This window comes from Sipha flava, unplaced genomic scaffold (genome assembly GCF_003268045.1).
Source record: "Sipha flava isolate LNK unplaced genomic scaffold, YSA_version1 41_pilon_pilon, whole genome shotgun sequence".
Taxonomy (NCBI): Eukaryota; Metazoa; Arthropoda; class Insecta; order Hemiptera; family Aphididae; genus Sipha; species Sipha flava.
This window is the reverse complement of record NW_020273144.1, coordinates 3,156,144-3,168,430: the sequence shown is the minus strand read 5'-3', so window position 1 is coordinate 3,168,430 and position 12,287 is coordinate 3,156,144. Positions and strand designations below refer to the sequence as shown.

Genomic DNA, 12,287 nt, shown 5'->3' with positions numbered 1-12,287 from the left:
CGAAAATTAAAAACAATTCGTTGGGCGTATGCGCACAATATTTGTGAGTATACGTCTATGTCGTATGTTATTATATATGTACCGACTAGGCTATTGGTAATATTCCTTAGTCTACATTTTGATTGACGTGTAATTACATTTGTAATCCTAGTTTGATTTGAATAATTTAACCTATTCCAGCTAAATTTTATGTACTCTATTATCATTTTATCAAAAAATATAGAACGTATCTTAATATGATTTTCCAGTTTTTTTTTTTTTTAATTTCTCCTTCATTTATATCGGAAAAACTACCAAGAAAATCGGTAATCGTAAAATTTTCACCAAATAAATCAATATTAGAAACCGTCTGTGTCAAATTTCTTATTAAATAATTATCGCAGTCACATTTTCGTGCTGATTTACCACTCGAAAAATTCAACTCAACGAACGAAAAAAAAAAAATAAAAACCATAGAACCAATAGAAGACTTGCTTTATTGGGAATCTAAAAAAATGACACGATAAAACAATTTATGGACATGCGATATAGTCTTGCGAATCATGCACTGCACGCACATGCGCGTGATAAGGCCAATATTTGGTTGGCTTTTCCTAAACTTTACTGGAGCCACTTTACCCAAACCTATCATTGATTACCATCGTCGCAAATGAATGGCCTTGTCTGGACGAGAAAAAGCGAAACGGAAAACTTTAATGATTTACGCACGCATGCGTGCACACTCACCCCCAGTAAGTTCAAAAACTAGTGAGCTCCAAACACGCTTTCGAAGAGGGTAATAATAATATTACCTACACATAAACGCACTTTTATATATCTCATTCCATAATTGCATTAGCGTGTTTATATTTTAGAGGGGCAACGTAAAATAAATATAGAATATACGATTATACGTTGGAATTGTACTACTTTGGTTAGTAGAAATTCTATATATATGAAATATATGTATATATATAATTTATAATATAATAATATATTATATATGAATGGTATTTAAGTGGTTAAAATTGCAATCACTTTTGATAATTTTCAAAGAAAAAATGTAAAAAAATATTTACGTAAAAGTAGTTAAGATTAATTCATGATAAGTTGGTCCTAGAGAAACAAAAACATAAAAACATAATTCAAATTATCGATGTACACAAAAGTTATAATATTTATATTGTTCTTTGTGTGCATCAAAAATATTACTCATAACAAATTCAAACATTAGGATAACAAAAAAAAAAAGAAAAGAAATGCACAATGCATGTAGTATAACATAATCGAGTTGAAATTGAACACGAATAAAATTTGTCAGTTTATACTTAAAGCTTCTTAAAATGTGTTTCTGCGGTATATCGTACGTATAGGTCAGTTATGTTATACTAACGATTTATAAAACCAGAATTTTGTTTTTCTATAGGTTAAAATTATCAATATTCATTGAATCAATTATAAAATTAAATATATATTATGAGAGTATACGTTATTATTCGTTCACAGTTTTGTATAATCGATTACCTTTTCATTTTTGGAATGGTTGATCGGACATTTATTATGTTATTGGATATTATTTTATTTGTTCGCTCGATTTCTTCGCCGTTTTTTTTTCGATTTATTAGAGAAGAAGCAACGTGATTCCGTTTTACGTTATTTTTTATCTTCACTTCTGGCGTATTTTTATTCATTGCATACACATCTCTGATTACATTTTTAGTGTTTATAATCGGCAAAACCATTGTGAATTTATTTTCATTTGAGATATTGCTGTTCCATTCTGGTTTGGGATTGTTCAATTTTTTCGCTGCAGTTCGTTTCTTGACACGTTTATTTGTTGGTTTTACGACCCGAATTATTTTTCGTGCACTCTGATTACTGTTTACGATCTTGTTGGTCCTCAACATCCAAGACGATTCAGTGTTATCGTCACATGTAAAATCTGGATTTTTATGTATAACTTTTGTCTTGCACGCATAATCGGCTATCGAGCCTAACGAAAGACTTTCGTCTGTTATTTCATCACGATAAAAATGTTTTGATTCGTCACCTTGTACATTCAATTGTTTCCTTTGAAATCCCTCGGATTCGAACAGCTTGTCTAATAAATATAATTTGCCATTTATGTTATCATCGATGATATCTCCATGGTCTTTCACATCATTGACTTTTGAAACGTTTACTGTTTTAATTTCGGGTTCTCGTCGGTTTTTCGGTAATAATAGCCGATGGTTGTTAACTAATTTGTGATTGTGGTATATGATTTGCTCTTTTGCAATCTCAGAGGAAATTAAGCTGCCTTCCAAAACGAAACTTGTTTTTTTGCTCGATGTCTGACGGTTGCCTGTTTTTTGTGTCCATGTTGAACTCGATGTCGAACTACTATCCGACCTGTTTAACGACAATGAAGGTTCAGTTGTCTCATGAATCTGTTTTATTTTCATGTTGATACCTATAATATATTGTGTATACTTCAAAAATATAAGCGAACGTAGAATAAAATGGAATCAACACATTTTTTCTTTTTTTTTAATTGAATGTATTCATACTATGATATATAGTTCATATATGATCAACACAATTTGTACTTCAGTTGTTGAAAATAAAATGTAAAATCTATAGCTATTTTATAATTGTTTTCGTATCGATCAATGTAATTTGGCCAACATTATATTTCTCAATGATTGAAAATACATTTTTAAATTTGTTTTAAACGTTCGCATTTGCGAAGTTTAGATCACGATATTGACGTAAAGTATACAACTAGAATCACGCATAATGAACAATAATGATTATAGTACATTATAGTACATAGAGTTGAAGGTTAATTACACGTTTAATAACATTCAATACAACGAGGTATGTAGCTATCGAACTAGCTTTTGACAGTTTCACCAAACTGTAGCTCATCGGTGGTGGCTTTCCAGTGCACGTGAACAGGTTTCACATGTTACGTGTTACAGTCTTTTGTCTTATGAAATAAAAAAAAAAAATCATAAATAATGGATTACAACGTCACCCGATATCGTATTACCGGAGAACAATTTATTTTTTATTATTCTTCGAACAACTACTTGTCCATTCAAAAATCAACATACACCTGGAAGGGATGGTCCAATCGCCGCGTATACATATGTATACATAACGACATTATATTGTTTCGTAATACACTTAAATATACCGCAGAAGTACTATTTAAATATTATGAAACTTAATAAGCGGCAGACAGTCAATACTCAATAGGTACGGTCATCACGACAATAGAAGCATCTGGTTCTATATAATAACGGTTTCTTTTTTTATATATTTATGTTTATGTTTGTGTAGTATAATGACCAAGTGTCTCATTAGAGGTTGACCATTGAATGAAACATGGTGTAACGTATATTTCCGGGGAAAACAAATATCGTTTGTTAGTCAAATCGCTGGACAGTATATATATATATACACGTCTTATATTATAAGGATACGTCAAGAGTGATTTATAGAAGACAAATAATACACACAAATATACTATACTTCGGTATCGATGGTGAAAAAAGTTTTTAGTCTGCCCGTTAACTATACTAGGTAGTTGATAAAAAAATATAGTAAAATACATTTTATAGGCCTTAAAATGATGTAATATTATATTTCTAGAAAAATGCATATTTTAGAAGAAAAATATCATTACAATTTTTTGCAGGATATGAATTGTTATAAATAAGCACTAATTGAAGGCATTTACGGTGAAAAAAAAGTTTAAATTGATCCAGTTACATAGAAGAAATATTTAATAATGTATTAAAAATAAAAGTTTTAAAATAAAATATATTGGAAATAAAACTTATCATTAGTAGTAATAGATATTAACGGTAAGAAAAGCGTCAACAGATTCACAAATTCGTTTACTTATTTTTTAATACGAATTTTGCTATTACCATTGAAAAATTTAATTACATAAATTATAATTTTGATAATTGTTTTAAAACCATTTCTACGCGAAAATATTATTTTGATAAATTAAGGAAGTTAATGGATTGAATATAAAAAATGTATTTGTTTTAAAATTAAGTAAAAACTGATTTATTGAAATATTACTATTACAACTATGAACATAAAAACAAATTGTTGTAAATAAGTTAAAATATAGTTTCCAAAAATTACGAATTTTATTTAATAATTAAACTATTATTCATATGGAAATATTCTGTTTTATGTTGAATGGCTTTGCTTTGATTCCATTAAAAAAATACGACATGCTTTTATCAAGAAATCGATAAGTTTTAGTACACTAATTTGCATAAAATGTGCGTGCATATTTTAGATTCTGTGAACATTTAGAACTCATTTAGGTATACATTTAAATTTACATTTTTTATGATAGGGTTTTTTTTATTAAGTCCTTTCATTTACTGTATGTATTTACCTATAAAAATCTGTTAAAATAATAAATATTTTATTAATTGAACTCTAGAAACTAAAAATGTTAGAAATATTCATAACAGCACAATAATAAATAATATTATTAATAATAATAAAAATTAATAATAAAATAAAGGGATAACTTGAGTTTTAAATAATAACATATAAATAATTTTTAATACAGATATTTAAATGTCTAAACAAATTCACGGGTAAATACCTACATATCGATAATTCAGCGTGAGTAATTGTTATGAATAATATATAAATGGGTACGTGTAAATAATTTAATAACTTCTAGATTTCAAGTAAAGCAAATTTATTTCGTTTTAAATTAGTTCGATAAGATTTTTTTTTTATATCTCATATCATATTTATAATTATTACTTATGTGTATATATATATATATATATTTATATTAAAAAAGTGTGTGGGAATGAAAACAAAGAACATATTCAGATATATATGAAACATAATGTGCTTCCTACCAACTTCAGTTTGTTGAGGCGTTTCATGTGATCATAATTTTATAAAACTATATGAACATAAAATTATTTATAAAATGAATGGTTTGTTCTATTGAGTATGAAAAAAAAAATCAAAATATTTTACAAAAATTATTCAGTTTGTTAAAAAGGAAAACCCGTAAAAAATTACTATAGAGTAATTTCACATGTGTTTTTAAACTAAATAATTATTATTACAAGCAATAATCAATTTTAAATAAATTTAAAAATTTTCGTGATTTAAGCAGTGTTTTTTATGTTATATTAAAGTTGTTCATGAGTTCATATAAATATAGGTACGCACGTCCGGTTTAAAATGACAGGGAAAGAAGAAGGTTATAAAAAGCGAATACCGTTTTATTATCGTCCGGTAGACCTAAAATAATTTTTTTTAAATACTGCCTTAAAACAATTAGGCAACAATTAGTAATTATTTTAATTCCCTGTAATAACAACCGTCTTGAAATAATTCAAGAATTCTTGTTTGTCAGTTTAAACAGAGTGATTATATTGTAAGAATAAAGTTGTATTTTTTTTTTTTTTTTTTTTTAAAAGATTATTTTCTTTTATACATAGTTCCGGCTTGCAACGTTTAATACGAGAACACCGACAGATGGTATCATCAAACTCAAAGTGGACATGAAATTTACATAATACAATATTTGTATTGCATTTGAAAAAATACATCGAGTTACATACGCACGTGTATTGTGTCCATTATATATATATAAAGAAAAAAAAGAACCGAAGTAAAACAATGTGCTACACTATAAATACTATGCGTACAGGGTCCCGTATGCGGTCATTAAATTATTTCATATAGAAAAAAATTAAACGTAAAAGAATAATATGTTATTATTATAAGTTTATTCGCAATGGATGCGTAATGTACAGTATCGAGTAAAGTTTTTTTTTTTTAATTTCGTAGAGGTCGTTTGGAGTTTAATAGTAAAAAAAAAAAAAAAAATCAACGGCCGACGTCCACCTGCACTTCCTGTACATATATAATCTGTTCCGAATGACTTCTGATACATTATTTTTATTATTATCATTTTTTTTTTCATGTTCGTAGACGAACGCAGCCGGTCCCCGAGAAGTCTGATGAAACTCAAAAACTCTTGTTAATTCGAATTCGTGTCAACGGCTAATTAAACACACTCGTACCTATACAATGTCATCAAAAACACGAGTTTATATAAAAAAAATAATAGTATAAATGTTGTGCGACATTTTGGCTTTGCGCCTATAATACACACACACACACACACACACACACACAATTTGATAACTGCGAGCCAATTGGTTTTTGCCAATTGTCGTAATTATAATTTTACCCTCGCAAATTACTATAATCATAGGCTTCGACATCTTATCGAGCTTGTTTAACCGTTCGCGTCCAGGTAAATGGGTGATTGCGGTATAATAATTGACATATGAAAAAAACCTAAATGTTTTGTACTTGTATCTAATTATTAAACACTACGCTGCACCAATTGTTATTTATACAATTGAAAAATTAAGTGTTTAAGGAAGAAATTGACGAATAATCTCGAGGAAAAATTGCGAAATAAACATAAACAATTACTATAAAATTATCGTAATGATAATTTACAATAAAAAATATTTTGTTTTATAATATGATGACACTATTTTATTTTAAATTATGTGTTTATGAAGAATGAACAGTAAGTTACGAACAAATAGAAATAATTTCAATATTTTTGTTTAAATGAAAGTTAAAATTTACGTATGAAAAAAAAATTAATATTACTTCATATCATAGCGCGTTATTTAATATATATCTAAACAAGTAGGTTTATTATGAGACGGGAACGAAAAAATAAATATTATCGTTTTCCTACACAACATTGTTTAAAAACAAATGTATGAATTTCCGGGAAATTATAATCGTTAATGATTTGATTGTTAAACTCATTTTTTTTATAAAAAAATACTTTTGTCCCTCACCGTTCAGCTCTCAATGTATGGATGTACATCATAAGTATAAACGTAACTAATTTTTGTTTTAACAAGCTCGTTACATCCCCTTCAGAAATTAAACACTGTAAGGTATCACTGTCATGTGTATTCATTATGCAAAACAGCACGACATTAAATACCGAACAAGTCGTATGAGTCGTATCCATTCACGAATAATTACTAAAGCCCACTGAAGACGTATAAAAAGAATAAATGGGCATGATCAAATGAAATGTACAAAATGAAACTACAATAGATGTGGTCATGGGTGTACAAATTATTGATTATTATTATTAATAGGTATAATTTTTAGCTATTTTTCATTTTTTTGTGCGTTCAATTAATTAATTATCGACAGTTATAGTCGTCTCCGCGTCACTATGGAAAAAATACCAGGTCGTTCCGAATTAAACAAAAAAAAAAAAAAAAATAAAATAAAATAATTCGATTTCACGAAATAATTAAATCTTGTGTTATACACTTCTCACGTTCTGTTATTCGCTTCTTTTGTACCCTGATATGGCTGTACCGTTCACGGACGTGTGCGCCCAACAGCGTAACAAATAGTAGTATACCGGCAATAAAGAATCTCGACGTAATATCATGTTACGAATACTCGGCGAATAATAATTGAGCTCTACCGTGTATGTGAATATTAGCATATTTTCAGTATGCCTACATACTAAATTCAATAATACGCCGTAACTGGTCGCCTACTTGTCGAAATATTAAGATAAATGGAAATACTTTATGAAATCGGAACATTAAGAATAAAAAAATGACAAAACAGTATTTCTTAGAAAAAATAAATAAAAAAATATGATTCTCCGCTACCGTGCAATAATTTTAGTTTATTTCGAGACTTCGACTTAACAGAATTGCGTTAATGTTGTATTATCGTATGCATATTATCTAAATAATTATCACAGAACTAATTTTTTAAAACCAAAATGTTATTTCGTATGAACTTAAATTATCAATTTTAAAACTAAAAATATCTTGATAATTCTATCAAACAATAATTGATTGTTTGTGAAAATAAAAAGTCTATATTTTTGTGCATGTGAATGTGGCGGTCGTTCTAAAATATAACTTTAATATATAATTTAATACTACGACCAGCTACTTCATTGCATACACTTCTTACTATATTGATAAGTGGTATTTAATTTAAAAACAATTAAAAATAATAATTAGATCTAAGATCAAGAATACTATAGTTTTAATAATCGTATTTTTCTACAACATGGGTATAAGATTACATGACTTAGCCAAACTGATAATACATAAAATGTGTAACATTAAACATGTAATAGATAATATTAAATACTATGTAGAAAAAAAAAAAGATTATGGTATATTTATTAAAAAGTAAATATACACATATATTTTTTTTTTTTTTTTTGTTAATCACTCGAATAAAATAAATTACTATTTTTGTATAATAATATATCATGATAAATGTACTGTATCCTTCATTAGTTTAATATAAAATTTCAATTATACAACAAGTAAGAGCGTACAAGTTATTTCATATTATTTCTATATGAACGTCCCTTATGCAGTATGTGAAATAATTTACTATAGTAACTACTTTCAATATTTGAAAGCCAAATTTAAAAATATTATTATAGAAAAAACGTATATTGAAATATTTACACAACACGTACTACTTACTCGAATAAAACAATGATCTTAAAAATTTTAAACTAATCGATGTTTTGATGATAAACATCGTAATGTATCTTCGTGCAAATTATATCAGATAATGAAATAAATAAGCATATAGTAAAATGTATACTATTGACATCAATAATTTTCCACTTAAATTTTAAATTAATTGAATTCAGTTTTAGAAAATAAATAATTATTGGAATAATTAACAATATTAAATTATATTATTCAATATTCATGTATAAATTAATTAACGGATAAGGTGAGGGCAAAACTCTATTACATGTTTACAGATTTATTTTTATGACAGAGAATGTATAATTTTTCCATTAGAGTTTTAAAAAATTAATTTAACGCAGAGAAAAATATATTTATACGCAATTATAATAAGCGAATGTAACATGCATATCTTAAAAACAGCTAAATGTATGTGCTAAAAAAATAATATCGTACTTTTAATGTCTAACAAAACGTTAGGAATTGACTTTCGAATAGATTATATATTAGAAATACATTTCCAAGTAAATGTGAATTTGAAATGGTATAAAAACCTATTCAACAGATGTTTAAAAAAAAAAAAAGACCACGAGAAAGATAAAATATTTGATGTCGGTTATTCAAGTACGTACATCGCAATTCGCAACCGATAAAGGCGAATACATGCGACAGTTGTATAAATTATAATATAACATAAACCAAACAGAGCCGTACCGAGCCATTTTTTTATCCCGAGGCAAAACTGAAGCAATACGCCCCCTAGGTTGTAGGGTTGTCACACTCACAGATTTTAATACGTATAATACGATTCGGAAAAATCTGAAAAAATGGATTTAGGTTTCTAGCAAAACAAGAAATAATATTTTTTAAAATAAGTTAATTATTTAATATTTTTGCACCCCCCAGCTTCAGGCACCCAAATCAATTGCCTCGCTTACCTCACCCATGTTACAGCTCTGAAACTAAACATGTTTTTAGACGTACCGATCGGAATCGTATCGAACTATTATTGATTTCATAACATCGGAAAATGTCGCGCGCGGAGGATGGCTTATGGGCAATAAGTGCTTGACTTGAGGGAGAACGCAGGGGGACGGAGTACCCTAACTAATATTCAGAAATGTTAGTGCCCCCCAACTATTATTACGTTATAATTGTAACACTTCACAAGTCTTGGGGACAGTATTATTTTTCAAAGTAAACCGAGTCCCCCTTCTTTAATTTTTCCAAGTCAAGTCCTGCTATGTGGCTTATCGTCGCACCCGAAGGACGATGGTGTCAGCGATGCACGTTTATTATGTCACGTGAAATACCGCGTCGTGCGAAATGTATTCTTACCCAGCAGCTTGGTGACGGCTCCTTGTTGATTGAAAACGTGATGAGCGATATCTGGATACCCGCGGTACCTGTTGGACAGCTCGAGCAGCCGCGAGTGCTGTTGGTGCTGTTGGCTGGCCGCCATGGCGTACAATTCACGTAGAGTGGCCGGTGATGGAGACGACGACGGCGACGCGGACGACTGCGGTCTACCGGTGGCTGTGGTCGCTGCACGGAGAGAAAAAAAAAATTAACAAACTACTGATAAAAAAAAAAAAAAATTGACAGCGAAATATCTTTTATCGTCCGACCGCTATGCATTTTTTTGTGATGGAAAAAATTGAAAATAAAAAAAATAGGAAATGTCGCCCCGGGCGGAAGTACGACCGTGGTTAGGTTAGTACACCCCTTGTACGCGCGCACGCACGCACACACACACACACACACACACACACACACACACACACACCTCTGATACGTATAGGTGCAGTGTGCGCATACGTTTTTGATCGCGTGTGCACGTAATTATAAATGTCATTCGATCCTTTATTTGCCTCTGTCGCCGGGGCGATGTGCTTCCCCGATTGGCGGTATTGTATAATAGAAAAAAAAATACAATGGCCTCTATCTGGACAACTTTTTTTTCCTCCCCCCCCACCTCCGATCAGAAAACTACTCAACTTTTTTATTCGTGTACACAATGTTTTACATTACAGTATTCGATTTCAAACATATAAAACTACACGACCTTTACATCGTCGTTTATATTGTAACCGCTAAACGCGCGCTTTGTATGTTTTCGATTTGTCTTTAATACCGCAAAATTAACTAACAGCGTTTAAAAATGTTGCTATACGATTTAAAAAAACGTAATCAATTCATCAGTGTACTTTTGTACAGTCCAGACACGGTCATCGACAGTGTTCGGAACTCGTATCGTTTTGTTCGGTCTTACAGATTAGATACAGGCTAAATCGTATACTTTTCAGGATTGTAAATATTGTTAATATTTATTTAACGATAGCAGTTTTAATTAGAGAGAAATCCTTCAAGTTATTTACAATTTAACTATACCTCAAGTTAATCATGACTAGAGTATCAGATCTTCGGGGATAAAATTGTAAGATATATAAAATAAAACTCACTGAAATTCGTAGACATATAAATGTTTTAATATTACATTTGTGAAACACAAAACTAAACAGTGTTTACGGTTTAAAATTAAATAGTCATACAATAATGCGAAAAATAAATTTTTATATGCTTCAGAAAATATCATCAGATTTGGATCAAGTTAATTTTAGGATTAGAGCCATCAAAAAGTATTAAACACTTTTGGAAGCAATTTCCTCAAAACATTATATGTAAGATCACTTGAAAAAATAAAAATGCATAAAAGGAGCAAATGTAAAATATTCATATGTTAAAAAATGTTGATATTACTTTATCTACTGATCGACATGAATTTATTTTAGATTATTTTATAAATTTTATATTTTTTAAATTATATATTTACAATGGATATGTAAAAGTATTTTGCGGCGCCAACATTTACCAATACGCAATGATTACAGCACGGACGTTGCAAGAATTTTGTTACCACTTAAAATATTAACATGGATTCACGTGGATAAAATGTAATCGAATAAATTATTTGTTTTATCGAATGATAAAAATAAATAGATTAAATTTTAAAAAATACTGTATGTTTACCTAAATTCCGTTTCCGATTAATGCAAATACGATGAAAAAAGTCTTATTGTAATTCCGAACCGGCAACGATTGTTTTAACCACGGACGAAATATTACGATACCTAGTCAAATAGTACTCGCGAGTTATACGTGCACGAACAATTAAATGAAATATCACACATGCTTTACGAACTCATGTTTTATGTTGATACTATTATTGTGTTGTTCAGCACACGCGTCTATAAATATTATAGTTATAACAGAGTGAAGTCGATGCAAACTACTGTACGATTTTCATCACATCGTGGCCGCGTCCCTACACGTATACGACCCCGTATTAGGTAAACCGTCGTCGTACATAACACTGCAGTGTATCGACCTGCACGATGAGCCCTGCCGGAGCGAACGTCTCGTTCGAGATTTAAACGCGGACTACGCGGCTAATACGCAGACGAGGAGAGTTGTCGCATATAATAATAATAATAATAATAATCGCAGCAGCATCACCATATACCGCGTAACCGGTATACACAGAACATTACACGGCTGTGAATATACCGGTATCGATGGCGGGGCAGTGACGCGTGGTACCTATGCCTACTTACGCGTTCATGTGTGTGTGTGTGTGTTATTGCAATTTTACGTGACGATAATAATAATTCGATATGCATTATAAATCCATTATTATCGGAAAACACCCCTTCATGTACTCAACACAAAGTGTCTCACAACACCCAA

At 29.8% G+C, this 12,287-nt stretch overlaps 1 protein-coding gene across 1 annotated transcript in view; it reads right to left on the bottom strand.

The window, feature by feature from the left end:
- Window positions 1-12,287, bottom strand: part of LOC112689017 (paired box protein Pax-6-like) — a 52,471-nt gene that overhangs the window by 16,856 nt on the left and 23,328 nt on the right. The window contains exon 3 of the mRNA XM_025562509.1: window positions 9,879-10,085. Within this exon, the coding sequence (XP_025418294.1) occupies window positions 9,879-10,085 (207 nt within the window). The remainder of the gene's footprint in view (window positions 1-9,878; window positions 10,086-12,287) is intronic.